General features: G+C 39.5%; 1 protein-coding gene across 5 annotated transcripts in view; it reads right to left on the reverse strand.

Annotated features, from left to right (window-relative positions):
• Positions 1-668: 668 nt before the first annotated feature.
• sesn1 (sestrin 1) overlaps positions 669-16,255 on the reverse strand; it is a 62,107-nt gene continuing 46,520 nt past the window's right edge. For 2 of the 5 annotated variants that reach the window (XM_028439145.1, XM_028439148.1), the window contains 8 exons: positions 5,204-5,269; positions 4,924-5,124; positions 4,648-4,830; positions 4,293-4,529; positions 3,165-3,419; positions 2,898-3,088; positions 2,681-2,825; positions 669-2,369 (listed from right to left, as the gene is read on the reverse strand). In XM_028439145.1, the coding sequence (XP_028294946.1) occupies positions 2,283-2,369; positions 2,681-2,825; positions 2,898-3,088; positions 3,165-3,419; positions 4,293-4,529; positions 4,648-4,830; positions 4,924-5,124; positions 5,204-5,269 (1,365 nt within the window). In that variant the 3' untranslated portion in view covers positions 669-2,282. Of the gene's footprint in view, positions 2,370-2,680; positions 2,826-2,897; positions 3,089-3,164; positions 3,420-4,292; positions 4,530-4,647; positions 4,831-4,923; positions 5,125-5,203; positions 5,270-5,427; positions 5,705-5,828; positions 6,375-16,255 lie in introns of those variants that run through there. The other 3 variants (XM_028439146.1, XM_028439149.1, XM_028439147.1) reach the window with 3 other exon arrangements.

Consider the following 16,255-nt stretch of genomic DNA (forward strand, 5'->3'; position numbering starts at 1 on the left):
ACAGTAATGGAGAAACGGCACTTTCTGTGAAAAGCCTGCACCGTTTTTTTTTTGTTTTTTTTTGTTTAACAATGTTTTAAAAGAGTCCTAAAAAACAAAGTGTCAGCCTGGGCTGATTAAGAAGGTTTCTGCTTGATATGAGAGGGTGCGTGTTGGCTGATATCAGAGTGAAAGTGTGTACGGTTTGGTTTGCAAAGGCGAGCGCTGAGTATGTGCTGCTGGTGATTGTATATTGACAGACTTTAGTGAATGAAAGCACCCTGAAGCTCAGCCTCATCTGTGCACTGAAGCTTTTTTTCTCATACTGAGGTACAGTGACATTTTTATTCTGGAGATGGAACCCTGAGCAGGTTGTGGATCTGTTAGAAGTTGCTACAAAAAATGCAAACAGTAAAGAAAAAGAAGTATCCAGGAGTATCCGGACGACTAACTGAACTGTTCCCCTGAGCTCAGCGAAATGTTGGAGTCAGCGTTAGCTTTATTTAGCTTAGTGTAGCCTACTTCTCTAAAAAAATCATACTCCATGAGTTGTTTTTGGCACACAAACAATGAAATATGCTTACTCATCACCTTGGGTTATTTATTTTATGTAACATGAGCCGATTGTACTGCTGGATTCTCCTGAATCTCTTTAACCAATCAATACAAACTACGAATAATACACAACCATTTGTTATTATAGTTTATTTTTTTTCATATATCGTTTTTGTTTTTTATAAAAATGTGTCAGTAACTGACATCAGTCAGAAGATTGATTTTAGAAAACAAAAACAAAAAACAACCTCCACTTCCTCTCAAACCATCTCTGAATGTACCATTCTTGTATCTCCTCATCATCACTCATTCATCTGTCCAATCCACCTTCAGAAGAATGCAGTACTTAAATGATTTTAGTAAACAACAACAAAAACAGCAGGATTTCACACCCCGTTTAAAAAAAAAAAAATACAAAGAAAAGCTGCTTTTTTGCACTAGTTAGACTTTCTCCAGCGAGGAAATAAGCACAGCTCCAACCAAAGCTGGTTGACCCAAGTGGGAAGAAGAAAAAAAAAAAAAGCATTTGCTCACCAAAGAGCACTTCTTAAATGTTTCATAGCTGACAAAAAAGGAGGTATTTGTTTACTGATAAAATTCACAATCAAAAGCTTTGGATAAAAAAAAAAAAAAAAGAAGTGTTAGAGCCACCAGGCAGCTGGGATACGTGGAAGACTTGAACAGTGTGGTTAGAAGGAAACAAATCCCTCCTGGCTTCTAAATGTTTTTCTTTTACCCATTAGCAGGAAAAAAAAAAAAGTCATCAACATCAAAAATGGTTATTTCACAATATTAGAGCTACAGCAGAAGCAAGTAATTCCTTCAAAGTGCCTTGCTTTATTCTTTTTTTTTTGACACATGAAATTCTAAGAAAAACTTTACTCTCTCTCTCTCCTGTGAAATGCACAAAAACTCAGTCATCGTGACCACACACACACACACACAGAGAGTCAGACTCAAACAAAGGGCTCAGACAGTGTTGCTTGAGGTCTTCTCCATAACCATAACACCCTCCTTGGATTAGCTTACATTGACGTTTGGGTAAAGGACAAAGTGATGAGTTAATGCAGTGGGTTTTCTAAATGGGGGGGGGGGGGGGTGTTAATGGGAAGAGGAGGTTTTAGAGATCAATATGACCCCTGTAAATAAAACACGGGAGCAGCAGTACCAGCACGTATGCACACTGTGCTGGATAGTTCAGACACACTTTAAAAAATAAAAACTGAAAATACACACACGCGCGCTCTTAACCCTCAAACAGCAACCACATAACAGACAACATCCACACTGTAATAAAAAAAAATGATATTAAAGAAACTAAACAACAAAAACAGTGATGACAGAATCAATGTGCAGGTGCGTTTTCTTTCTTTCAAAGGGCGACCAACACATTGTTTATGATGCAGGAATACTGAAACAGTCCTTGTTGCTTCTGGTTTCAGTCCTTATTGAACAAACTCCCCCAGCAGAGCACGACGCTGCCCTCTCTTGGTCAGGTTTGGCACTGCATGGCAACAAAAAGGGGAGTTTTTTTTTTTTTTTGCTTGTAGATTGAGATGAGCGTTCGTCAACAGTGAACGATTTATTTTTCCTGCTTTTCCTTTTGTTCGGATCCTCTTCTCAATGTCCAAACAACCACGACCGCTTCTTCTCTCCACCTTTGATTATTTTTTGAAAGTTCCAGGAGCAACAATGACGATAAAGACAATGAATGAAAAAAAAAAAAACACCACCCTGCAGAATACACTTCATGTCATGTAGCGGGTGATCGCTCTCAGAGCATATAACAGTTCAGCTTGCATGCGCGCTTCCATAAGAAGCAGATTAACGTGGACCTGGAAGAGAAATGAGAGACAAAGTTGTTTAAAGCGTAAAAACCACGAAAGAATCATCAAGATCAGGGTTCTCAACTGGTCTCACTCTGGGACCCACGGTCATTAAATTGCGACCCAAATGTAGTTTTTCAAAAATAACTGTTGGGGAAAAAAAAACCCAAAAATAAACAACTCTATATATTTGGAGTATTTATTTATTCATTTTTGACCAGCTGTCCCACTTTTGGGTTCCGACCCACCAGTTGAGAATGGCTGATCTCACATCTTTCAGAAGTGTCAACCCAAACGTAATGAAAAGCATTTGGACCCACCTTCTCGGAGTGCTGAAACTGCCTCCAGAAACTCTCATACATTCGTTTGGTGGTCTTCTCAGGACTACACACCATGGTCTTGATATAAATCTTAAAGCTACGATCCAAAAGCTGGTTTATCTCCCCGTAGTCATAGTCATCATACCTGTAGGACGGAGGAGCGGGGTGAGGAACAATCCTGCATCACAGAAAACCCCTTTAGGAAGTTCTGACCCACCTGATGCCAAACATGCAGTGGATGTAGTTCCAGATGGCTCTGCGCAACATGCTCGTGTCAACGTCCTTGTGCGTTGCCATGGTGTTGTACGTCAGGTTGTAGGCCATCTGGAACTTCTCATCCAGCATTTGTCCCACGTCAGGATACAGTCGGTTCACCAGAGAGTAGCCGTGGTCCTCCCAGCTGTAATCCTGGAGCAAATAGTTAGAAACTCAGTTATATTTACACGTCTCTCCACAAGCCGTCTTCTTCATGTTGGGTCCTTACCTGAGCTCTGAACGTGGGCACGTGTTCCCCCCGCCTGGAGAAGTCTTTGTAGCCGTAGCTGGGATCCTCAAAGTGACGGGAGATGTCCCTGGAGGGGACGCACTCCTCATCCTCGGCCGTCACCACCAGCATGCTCTCGGTCTTCTCCCGCTCAAAGCGAGTGGCCATCTCCTCCTGGCTGGCCTCCTCGTCATCCCGACACTCCTGCAGGTGCTTCATCCTCTCCATCAGCACCTCCACCTCACCACTCATGTCCTGAGGAAGAGGAGAAAGACAGATTAACTTCTGTCTCACACCGTCATGCCACATCCACTAGGCCTGGGCAATATATTGTGAATCAAGATATATCGAGATTTCCTTTTTTGGTGATATCGTTATAGGCGATATTGTCACAAAAAAGGTCATTTTATAGCTTATTTATTATTAAATTACTTGTTTTAGGAGTCGCTACTTTTGCTACTTCTCATAACGGCATGAAACGCACAGTTAGATGGATTTCTGAGTGCGTCCTAACTACAGAACTCACTCACACACATGCTGTCCCTTATAGGAGAAAAAAGAAAAAGTGGCACATATGGTGCAGTTTGGGCTGGGTTATTTCAAAAATGTCCCCTTTTAAAATTTATGCAACTTTAGCCAAAGTGCAAAATTTTGCCCAATGAATTCAAAATTGGATGAAAATTCTATAAAAATTGCCAATTATAATTTAAAGCGAAACTGGGGAACCATGTTACAGTTCAACACACATGTAAGAATTATTGAAATATTTTTCACCAAAAAATGTAATACCTATCTATTCATTGATTAGGAAGCCTAACCAATAGAAAGGGGAGCAATTAGGTGATAGATATTTATTTTTAATGTATTTTACAGCTGATTTAGGACCTGTTATCATAAGAGATGCTAACACAAGAGGAATAATAACTTTTATTAGGTTATTTATTTCAGGCTCATTAATTGTAATTGAACTTTAGTAATTGAGAATGTAATTGTAAGGATAAAAGATTTAATTGTAATTGGAAAAAATGCCAATCACTGTAATCGTAATTGAATTGTAATTGAACATGGGTAACTGAAAATGGACTTGTAACTGAAAACTGTAATTGACTCTACACTTCCATCCATTACCTGGTTGCCAAGCCAATCATCGTGGTGGTTTAGGTGCCCGTTGCCGTTGGCGATGTCGCACACGCAATACTGGCTGAGGGAGGGGGGTCTGAAGGTGTGCCCACCGTCACAGTGGATCTCGGGGGTAATGCCACAGCCGAAGGTGAAGGAGGCGAGGGAGTGGTAGTGGGTGAGGAGGACCACGGCGTGGATGAGCTCCGCCAGTGACCAGCTGTGCTCCTCCGCCTTCAGAAGACCCTAAACATAACAAATATTGGATCATTTCAAGAAATGTAATTTCTTAAAACCAAGTTACATCACTCCCTTTCACACCCGCATTAACCACCCTCTAAGACCACAGCCCCCGTCCTCGCACCTCGATGTGTTCCTTGGTGAGGAGCCAGGGCCGGTGGGCCAGGATCTTGTTGAGCTCCCCAAGCTGCTGCAGCTTCTGCGGTGCTTCGTTCAGCCCGTTCAACCACTTTGGATCCCCCCCGACCTGGAGGAAGTCATTCACGTGCAGGTTGACCAAATAGGAACACTGATGTCTGGCAGCCGCCTGCGGTGAGGGAGGAATTAGGAAACAAGTTAGCGACGACAAGGTTTGAGGGTCTTTAACAAAGGTGGGTGATTTAGAGACCAGTAGTCATACCATTATGCCTATGTAGTGTCGGTAGTGCAAAGCCAGGGGTCCGTCCATCTGCAGCAGGTAGTGCTGCGTCCGGAGGAAGCTCTCCAGGTACTGGGGGTGGAAGCCCATGACCAGGGAAATGTTGTCAAGACGGCCGAGGGCTGCAAACGCATCCTCGAATATGGACCGTGTCCTGGTGTCCACTTTACTGATGTGAAGAATCTGTAAAAATAAATAAATACACAGACATAAGATTTGATTTCTCTGGATGTTCATTAGAAACTAAAAATATTTCTTGTACCTCTTTTTCAGGGATAAATCTGCTTGGTCCGTTGCCCAGAGGTCTTGGGATCCTTACTCCCAAGTCCTAAAAGATACACAAAATTCAAAGGTAAGATGATGGGAAAACAAATTTATCACATTCATTTTATGATTTACACAAAAATAGTCCAGGGTATTAAAAAAAACAAAAAACAAAATTAAATTTAAAAATCAGTCATTCATTTATAATTTAATAAGACTCACACATTCATCTTGATGATATTTAAACCTTATTCATATTTCAGTAATAACCCTGGATCTTCAGCTCTGCTCTGTAACTTTCCGCTGCTAGTCAGGACATGTCCATTGTCCACCAGCGCATAACAACCAATGAATGAACAGAGCGACTTATTGCAATAAAATGTCATGGGTTCAAAAACACGTCTTTGAACGCATCACTCCATTGGACATCGTTTAAATGAACAAAACACCTGAACCCAGCATTAGTTTATTTTCTAACTCCAACGACTGAAAAAACAGAATCTGGACAAAAGACTGCAGCTCGTTCACAATGTGACACAGAGTCTCTAATAGAACCACAGGAGCTGTTCAATCACACACATCACGTTTTTTACTCCTTTGTGTGAACTATTCCAGCTTCTTACCTTCTTGCTCAGCCGTTCACAATAGGTGCATATCTTTAACAGGTTTGTCACTGCGAAACAGTTATTCTCCACACTTTGTGTCGGAGCTACTGCGTGCCTCATTGCGCGTCCTAGCAGCTCCTTCCGTATTTAAAAGCTGTTATAGTGTAAATAGTGCACATAAATGTCTGTTTTCTGCCTGTCTTTGTTCCGTGGGGCGCAGGGAGGGCAGGAGGCTCCGTTGTCAGCTGTTGCAGCCCCAGCAGCAGAATAACGTTGAGCGCTGCTCATACATTCGCTAAATAAGCGGAGCCCGCGGTGATTGACGGGCCAAGCAGCCAATCGCGTATGGAAAACAGCCTCGCGGTAGCCAATGAGAGGAGGAGGTGCGTCCATGGGCGGAGCTAAAGGGGGCAGTGAGAGGAGGGGTTTCTAAACGTGAGCAGAAAGAACATTAAGAAAACACCATCACTTCTCTTCCTTTCCTTTGTTTGAAGATCATGGTTTAATTCGGTGGTTTGCATCGCACAGGTGATAATTAACCAACCAGTTAAATCATTATAATGTTTAAATAAACCACTTAAAGCCATCTTTTGGACAAAAGATGCACATTTATAACACAGAGGGAAAAAAATAATTATTTGTCTGCATTAGAATCAGTTTAATTGCCAATGTTTTTTTTTTTTTTTGTCTAAAACTCTTTTTGTTTGTTTGTTAAAAAAAACAACCACAATATTAATATTAATAATAATAAATATGGTGAATATAAATATATAATTATGAACACATATACAAGTATGTATGTATATCTGAGTGATTAGCATTCAATGAAAATGTACAAAAACAACAACAATGCTTGCAAACTGTTACATGCACCCCATGCAAGTTGGCTTCTTGCAGCACAAAAAAGTAAGAGAAGGGGTGGAGCGGATGGTGCAAACTGACCCCCCTCACACACACACCCCTCCTCAGAGAGCAGTGGAAAACAACACCACAGAGGGTCCAGCGCAAAGATCAGCATCAGACTGCAGCAGCAGCCGCTGCAACAAACAGCCCCTTCAGTTAGTGGTTTTCCTGCTGCGAGAGCCAATCAGAGCGCAGATAAATGCCATTCCTCCACCCAATCAGGCCCAGCTGAATGAGTCCCTTTAAAAAACCAGACGGAAGCAGAGATAAGAAAGGCAGCTCTTATGGCTTTGTTTATCCGTGCTTGACAAAAACATGTTTAGGGCTGTTGGTGTGTAACTGGTTTATTACGCCACTGCGGGTTAAAATAAGTCAATAATTACACTGAAATATGGGAACAGGAGATATCCTAAAAAGAGAACATGGTAACACAAATGTGAATGGTTTTCACCAATTCTCCTTGTTTCATTTAAACTGTTTCTGAGCACCAGAGATACTAAAGTACCACAATTGTGATTGTATATTTCTGTAGCAGCACATGCGAACAAAGTGCTGTTTATCTACACACGACTGAGGATGCACCGATCAATCGGCCGGCCGATCTCCCTGATTTTGAGATATCGGCAATCGGCCGACCCTTGCATATGAAACCAATCTTTTCCGCCGATCTTTTCTATCTCTGCAAAGGTCTTAAAGTCTGTCATTTAGTCAGCCACTGTCCTCTTCTGCTGTAAGTTGACTGACAGACCTCACTCACCAGTTCACGTCCGCACCATCGGGCATCCACTGTAGCTGTTCGCACTCAACGTTCTTGAAGCCAAAATACAGCGCTTAGGGGTGCTGCCATCTTGCAAATTTGACATCATTTGAAGCCAGAGTCTGCCCAGTAGGGTACGGTGGGAGGAGCCCTGGTAACACGCCCCACCCATTTACTGCCCTGATGAGTTATGGAGCCCAGCTACGTCACAAACTTAAATATCTTTCCCACTGGAAATTCTACCAACTTCTTGTTCAGATAATTAGATCATAGAGGTTAGTACTAGTTGCTTAAAATAAAAAAAAATGGAAAAACTGAACGTAAAAGTTTAATGGCGTCTCGGCTTTCCTTCACGACGTAGATGCTTATGCTATTCACAAAGAGAGCTACGCAAGATCCGAGGCTGTCAATTATCATCATATATGACGTCAAATCTCGCTTTTCAACCTCAAATAACTTATTTAAAATAAACTTCACAGAAAAATGAGCAATTGAACACGATGTAGGACGATAATAACGAATGATCACAGCAAAGCTTAGGTTTGAAAAAAAAATTATGTGACAAGTATTTTAATTATAGAGTTTGACCAACATCTTATCCGTTGTCATTGAGGAGGCGGGGTTTATGACCTATAATGCAGCCAGTCAGCAGGAGGAGCTCTAGAAAAAACGCTTCACTTTCTCGGGAGAATGTCCCGTCCATCTTTTTTTTTTTTTTACAGGCTCTGCTCCGCGCGCATGCCTCTGCTACGCAGGATAACAATAACAACACTACCATCAGCAGCACGGTTAGCTTAGCATGTCAACAGTTCAGTAGTATTACACACAAAAAGAGAGCAAAGGATCACAATTTGTAATTCGTGTAACGCGGAAATAAGTCTTAATGGGGTTGCAAATAAAGTGCTGCCTCATTGACCGTTTAATAAACCACCAAACCGCTGAGTATGCAGCATTTGAAGCTAACAATCAAGCTAATGCTAACAGAAGCCCATGGCCAACTGCCACTAGTTTAAAAGTGACTGCAATAAGAACAACTTACCTGTGCCTGTAGCTGCTGCAAAGTGACTAGCAGTTTTTATCCTGTCAGCTGTTGTAAGATATTTTTTAGATTGATATTTTGACTTTCAAATATCCATAAAGCTGCTGAATTTGCTTTTTCTTTTGCACTACAAGGAAACCTAAAACTCAGGACACTTTATTGGTGTTTAAGATGTTTTGTTAATTTGTCCTGTAGATTTTTTTTTTTAATCTACCTCAAACCTTCTCATTTTCTTTGTTTGTAAAACCAAAATACTGCTTTTGGCAAAGAGCTCCAAACAAGTCTTCAGTGTAACCTGTTGCACTAGTTTCGTTTGTTTTTAAAATATGGAAATTGAAAGACGAAAGGAACTGATGTGATTTAGTATTTTGGACAGCAATGTTCTAACGTTTTCATTTATATTTGAGATAACTACTTAATGTGCAGTTAAAACAACAAGTTTGTATTGTTTCATGGATAAAAAAAAAAAAAAAAATTGGTGTTGGCCAGAAAATTGCAATCGGTGCACCCCTACACACAGAAACTTTCACAAATATCCACAATTAGACACATGCACAAACACATTTCTGTTCAACATTGTTTTCATTGAGATTTCAACATAACGTATTATGCAATGAAAAAGGTTAAAATAGTTATTTTTGGATTTCTTTTATTGGACGAATGAAAGAGGCATACAATTTGTGAGATTGTGTAATGAATCTGCTTTTACTGTGATAACACTGACGGTGGTGGAGTTTGGACAGACGCTGACAACATTCCCAATAAAAACAAGACAAACAAGTTAAGTTTAGGAGAGAAGTTAATGTGTAGGCTAAAAAAAGTCTTTCTGATCGACAGCTTGCTCAGCTAACTCATCAACCAGCACCAATAACTGGATAACACAGTATTCAGCAGGTTCTTTGTGTATATTAAAGTGCACCCCAACCACCCAGTCCCTCTCCTGACGCTACTGGGTGGGGTGTAGCAGAGCAGAGGTAAAAACACATTCCCCGGGCTGGAGTCAGCACTCCAGGACCCGCTGGGAGCCCCATGGCACAGCAAAAGCTGCACAAGAGACCGGACGGTCAGCGTGCGAGCTGCGACGCACCAATCCATTCACATAAAAAGTGCTTAGGCTTAGGGCTCCAACCCCACAGACCAGGCCAAACACTATTGTCAGCGTGCAGGCACTCTGTGCTGTAGCTTTTTACAGCAGGAGTTTTCCTGTCTACATCAGGTGAAACGCCTCAATTATAAACATCCAGGATGGCCCTTTGGATTCAAATCATAAATAGTTATCTAAAAATTGCGATACTTACAGCAATAATAAGTCTTTTCATAGCGTTTGTATTAGTAGAGCACAACCAATATGGGCTTTTTTGGGCCAATACTGATATTGGAGGTTTTAAAAAGCGAATTAATCGGTTGATATATGAATTAAGAACATTACTATAAGGGTCAATGAAGTATAAGGATTTTCACTGCATGATATTTCATAAGAAGGGCATCATTGGGCAAGGTTTGCGTGAATATTATGATGGAACTAAAAATGTTAACACTTTGAAAATTAATTTGAATAGATTTAGAATCATTTTAAAGCTTTTTTCAAAACAGCAGTCGTGGCCAGAAAGTCGCACCCCACGATTTTTTGACTCTTAATAATAGAATAAATTTAGTAAGTAACATTTAGAAAAGCGCATATACACTAAGTTACTACATATTTGGTATCTTTTCATGCATTTAAACCTTTTTAACTAAAATAAATGCAGTTGGACAGAATATTTAGGTGTCACGTCATTAACTCATACACAGGATATATACTGTACATGAACACATTCTTACAATACCCAAAGCATTATTCAAGACAAAGAAGCACAATTCTGTTAAATTAACTTTAATTAGTAACACTGTCAACATAAGGACTGTAAAGCCACTGATAAATAAGAAAAGGCAAACTTGTGGAAGCTATTTCTGTAATATACAATGTAATGAAAAAATATGAAACAAAGATGCTTAAATCTCAAACAGTAAACATGAATAAATAAATAAATAAATATCTAAATGTACTGTAAACAATGAACTTGTGCACTTATGGCAGTCATTTTGTAATCATTACTGCTGATTCAAAAATGGCAGCTGATAATGCAGAAAGCACAGCACAGAGCTACAGTGTTTCGAAGCAGTAATAAAATTAATACATCAGTGATACATTATAGCCCGACCGACTAATCAGCCACGCTGTTGACCGATGTCAAAGCTAAAATCGGCAACATGGTAGAGTGTTTCTATTTTGCAACAATGGCTACATTTCCACCAAATAGCACTAGTTTTGATGCATTCCTTTGGTGTGGGGTATCAGAATCCTCCTCTGCACATTTGTTTTCTTATCGCTGTGCGATACGGCCACATATCAAGGAGCAAGCACAGCAATCCTTTGACTTTATTGTTTGTGACTCCTTCAAAGAACTTCCCTGCCACGAAAGTGGAATAACTGAGGTCAACACGACCATCATCTGGTAAAAAAAAAAAACAGCCTTGAAAATAGTACCTGATATCACAACTGAGTAGAGTCAAGTTAATGCAGTGTTTTCTAACCAACGGGACTTCAGAACTACAATAAAACATCTGCCAATGTATTTCTGAGATATAGATTTCCCTCTTGTTTTTGTAGCGCGGTTAAAAAGCCAATAAAGCCTCTCGTGGTTGCTGTTGTTCACATTTAACAAGGAAAACTAAAATGGTGCACTCAATCACTCAAAAAGTTGGGAACCACAGAAATGCAAGAACTATAGTCATAGAACGCATTAGGTTTCACACATTTCATAGATACGCAGGCATGATTCAGCCGTGGTTTGGAGGAACTTTGTCAGTTAGTTGTGCAATTAAATATTATTTCAAAAAGAAGCTTTAGTAATTATCTCTTTTACTGCTCTGACTTTAGATCTAACATAAATACTCATAGCTAGTATGTAAATGAGTTAAAAGTCTAGTTGTGCCTTTGCAATAAAATCTTGCATTAAACTAAATCTGGGGAAAAAAAGCAAGAACTACAGTTCTTGCCAGTAAGTTTTATTGGTAACTAAATCATCTGTCAAGCGTAAGACCGATAAAACTTTTTATTAGCTAGAAAATGATGACTTTACTCCATGCTCAGAGCAGCTGTTGTTTTGTTCCTTTATAAGAATGAGTAAAGGCGTTGGACTTATGGAGGGGATAAAAGTTAATAAGATTAGAAGAAGGGAGAGGAAGAGATGTCAGGCGTGAACCTCGGCACATGTGGTTGTTTTACCACTGAGAGACTCCACGAAGTGCAACAAAGTGTGTGAATGTTCAACAAGTGGCAGGAGTCCACAAGATCGGTTTGAACCTGGCCTATCAGTGCTCAGAGGAAGAAGAAGAAAAATCTCTAACCCTGACACAAGCCTAGCAACAGGCATCTACCAATCACAGGGCAGGACAAATGTTTCAGGCACCAATCTTCTCTCTCTCTATGTGTGTGTGTGCGTGTGTGCGTGTCTCAAACACACTTGTTTCTTTCGGAAAAGGAAAACAGAGAAAAAAACGTTTAGTCCAGGTTTTGACGCTGACTCAACAGCCTAACCTGCTTTCCTACACAGTGTGATTCACTTTTGTTTTTACAAAAGTTCTACTAAAAGTTCAGTTTCAGTTTCTGACCAAATTCAGCAAAATAAATGTCTCTAAACTTCACACCAAACCAAAACACATGTTTCAAATTAGCCCAGAGGCACACAACAGCAACCCTCCTCTTCACAACAAAACAGTGCTGCTGTTGTTTTTAAAACAGCTCTCCTACAAAGTCGTAACGCCAGTTTAGACACTAGAAAAAAAAAACACAGTTTTGTCATATTTATCATCAACGCTAGTGCTAATTTTATGTTTGCTCACGGCTTAGTTCACAAAGTATAGAATAAGAGGATGTTCCTAACACACAGCTCTGGAGTTCAGTGTGTTCATCTTTCACTGAGCATTTGGCTAAGCAGACAGGAAGGTTAACCCTACCTTTCTTGCACACAGGGAGTACAAAGGCAGAGGTGGCAAAAGCACTAGTCTTCAGTACTCAAGTAAAAGTATAAATACTTGAATAAAAAGTGACTCTGGTAAAAGTGAAAGTATTGAAGTTGTTCCCTTACTTGAGTAAAAGTAAAAAAAGTACATGCTACTAAATGTACTTAAGTAAAAAAGTAAAACAAATGTCCCTTCAATAATAAGTAGGCGTGGGAACCTCACGACACGATATAATACGCGATACAAAGCTCACGATAACGATTATCTAAATAAGTGTCAACATACCAATGTAAATGAATAAGTCCAACAGTGCTTTCTGTAAACAAAAAAATAGGGTCTTTCTTACCAGAGACACCATTAAAGTGCAATATTCCTGTAAGCAATATATTGGTTCCTTCAACAAACAGTGACAACATTTCTGTGAAGACCTACCAGCACATTTTAGTGAAAAAGCGGAAAAGGTTTTGCAGAAAAAAAAAAATTTGATACTTAAAACGATCGATCGTGCGGAAAAATATCACGATTAAAATCGCCGTATCGAGATATTGTCACACTCCTAATAATAACACAAGATTTTTAAACCAGCAGATTCCATATATATATATATATATATATATATATTTTTTTTTAAAGAACTTCTAGAATACTGGTACATGGAAATACACTAAATCTGTTAACCTTTATGAACACCTGGAGAATTTTGCACTGATTATAAGATAACATTTGTAAATAAAATGTTTCAAGAATAAAAAATTCTCAATTAAACCCAGAGCAGCTTTGAGTTTAACATTTTTAAAAACTTGAAAATGATGATAACCATAAAACAAAGGGACCTGCCGGACAGAAAAAAGCTACCAACATTTTTCATCATGTTCTCCAGGTTTCTGGAAAGGAGACGTGGCCTTTTTGGTCTGAAAATACGTTCCACTGTGCTGAAAAGCCTTTCACAAGCTGCTCCGTGGTTGTTGGTTTGCGTCTTTTTACATCGTGACGTCATCTTCGAAGATCTTGAAAGTAACAAGCTGGCTTTTAAAGTGTAAGGAGTAGAAAGTACAGATAATTGTTTAAAAAAGTAAGGAGTAAAAGTAAAAAGTCGCCAAAAAAGGTGTATCAAAACCTGGTCATCACGACGCTTAATTTCTTGTAATCTCACCTTTATTGTGATAAACTGTAATAACCTACGAGCCACAGCTGATCTATAGCTGCCATTTGGCCTTTTTCAAGCACCCCTCAGACCCTCCTCCTTTTTAATTTTCACAGAGACCTGTGATCTGTGTGTATTTTGGCATGCTTTCCCAGTTTAGAGGTCTTGCCAAGTGCCTGCTTTCCTGAAAAGAGAGGCGTGCCCGCCCCTCCAGATCAGTAAGTCCTGGACCAGTGCAGACCAATACTGGAAGGTAGCTGCGTTCCATGGATTCCTTGAAAAGCAGAGGTACTCCAAACCTATTGAGGGAAAGGAAATTTCCGAAGCTGAATGTTATTTTTTTAGGACTGTACAAGCAAGCTAAAAATGTGCAGTTACACAAATCTGAAGTATTGGTCCTGTGGTCCACAATATGGTGGAAAAGGCGTTGGTCTGCAGTCCGTGCACACGTGAGGAAGAGCGAGTTCCCGGGGATGTTTTTCTAACAGGGGGAGGGCAGCTGTGACAATACAACAGGCTCTGAGAGAAAAGATTGCATAGAAAAACAAAAAATGCTAAACCCTCCCTGCTATCTTTAGCTCAATATGACATTGGGACCAGAACTTAGTAGAAAACTCAATGACGTAAAAGAAAGAAAATGACTAATCTTTACATATATGATTTGCTGACTAAGCCAGAAAATTTCTCTGGCAATGCGTCCAAATATTGTAAATCCTCGTCCCTTTACCTGTATCATTGAGAACAAAAAGGAGATGACTCATTAAATGACTTCTACAGTGTCCTTTATGACTGGAAAACCAAAGTCATATACAAGATGAGACTGGAAATGAAAGGGCGTGAGGAGGTGATGGTCCACTGAACCTGTCGGAGTTTTATGGTTTTCTTCTCGCTGCAGATAGAAAACAGAAAAGTCAATGAACTCTTTGATTTGAACCATCCGTCAATACAGAGAGCTGTGATCCCCGCGTCAGCACTAATAAAGTATTTTATAAAGCATCAAAGAAGCAGCAGCAGCAACAACATGAGAAGGTCGTTTCATCACTCAGCACTTCTGCCCAGGCTAGTTTCACTTCTTCTGCCTCTCTCACACCATCGCCTAAATGTGTAACCTTCACCAGGATACATTTTGGATTCCAAAGTTGTTGGGCGGATGTGATACTTCGAGGGTGAGGGAAGTAATTGGGCCCTATTGTGGCATACAGAGCCATTTTGGCCGTGTCCTATTACACCATTAATAGGCAATGAGCTTTGTGAACCGAATCGCAGACTTTCATTTGGAGCAGCACGTCACAGCAGCGGCCTCATTAATGTTTAATTGTTCTGGAATGACCATTTGATAGGATGGAAACCCAATCATTTTTGGTTATGTAGTCCAACTCACCATATCATCTCAATTTTATCAGAAACACTCAAAGACGTCATGTTTAAAATAATAGCACTCAGAGGAAGCAAACTCTGCAAAGTGCCAAAAATCCTCTTAACAGATATTGGCAGTTATCTGGATTAATGATACTAATCATAATACATGATCATTCACACTTTAAAGGCTTGAAAAAAATCCCCATTAATAACCATACAGTATAGGTCCAAATGTATGGGCACCCCCATTCTTTTGAAAAATCGCAATGAAACGACAAATCCGGATCCGATTTGGATGAAACTAAGTAGGGTAATTGAAAACCAATCTGACAAAGTTCATAAAGATTTGTCATTACGAACCGAGATATGGTTTTATGAATTCTGCCAAAGATGAAAAATTTCTACCTCGATTCTTTTTTAAATCCGATCCAGATTCCGTATATCCATCTGGATCCCCTCCAACATTTTATGTAATCTTCCTTTATGCAAGGTCTCTCCTTCATTACAATGTTGTCAAAATCCGTTAAGTACTTGGGACTTAATGACCACAGGTGAAAATATTACCTATTTGGTGGAGGTGGTAATGACATATATATATATATATATATATATATATATATATATATATATATATATACTATTAAACATCAGACTGAAGCTGTTCTCCAGGTCAAGTTATGCATAAATGTGTTTCTAGATATAATTTAAATAGGCAGCAACAAGCTTAATGATTTCATTCAAATATCTCAAACCAGTCTTGAGACGATTGATTATAGGCATAGAAAAATCTCCTTGGGTAGAAATTGTCTGTCTTTTTATTTTTTAAACCCAAATGTGCTTCTATGCCTCATTTAACTACAAAATTCCTAAATTCAATCAACAACAATACAAAGGCAACCTTAACCGTGTTCTTCCCCACCGTGACTCCGGTCAGTCAGACTGAAGTGCAGAACTTGTTCCAACATGTTCCAGCCTTTAGCAACAAAAGCTAAAACTGTATATCTATCAACATAAAAGAGGGGAACATTTCAAATGAATGAGGCCTCTGACATTCATGTTTTTATACATTATCCCCACACACTTAGGTTAAGTCAAAGTCATCTTTACTGTCAATTTTCCACATGTGCTGGACATACAGAAAACTCTAACAAAAAAAAATAAATGTTTCTCTCTGAGCCACGGTGTTTGTAAACTAACAGTAGAAATATTTTAAAAATATATACAGAAATAAAGGATAA

The sequence above is a fragment of the Gouania willdenowi genome, chromosome 24 (assembly GCF_900634775.1).
Source record: "Gouania willdenowi chromosome 24, fGouWil2.1, whole genome shotgun sequence".
Lineage (NCBI taxonomy): Eukaryota > Metazoa > Chordata > Actinopteri > Blenniiformes > Gobiesocidae > Gouania > Gouania willdenowi.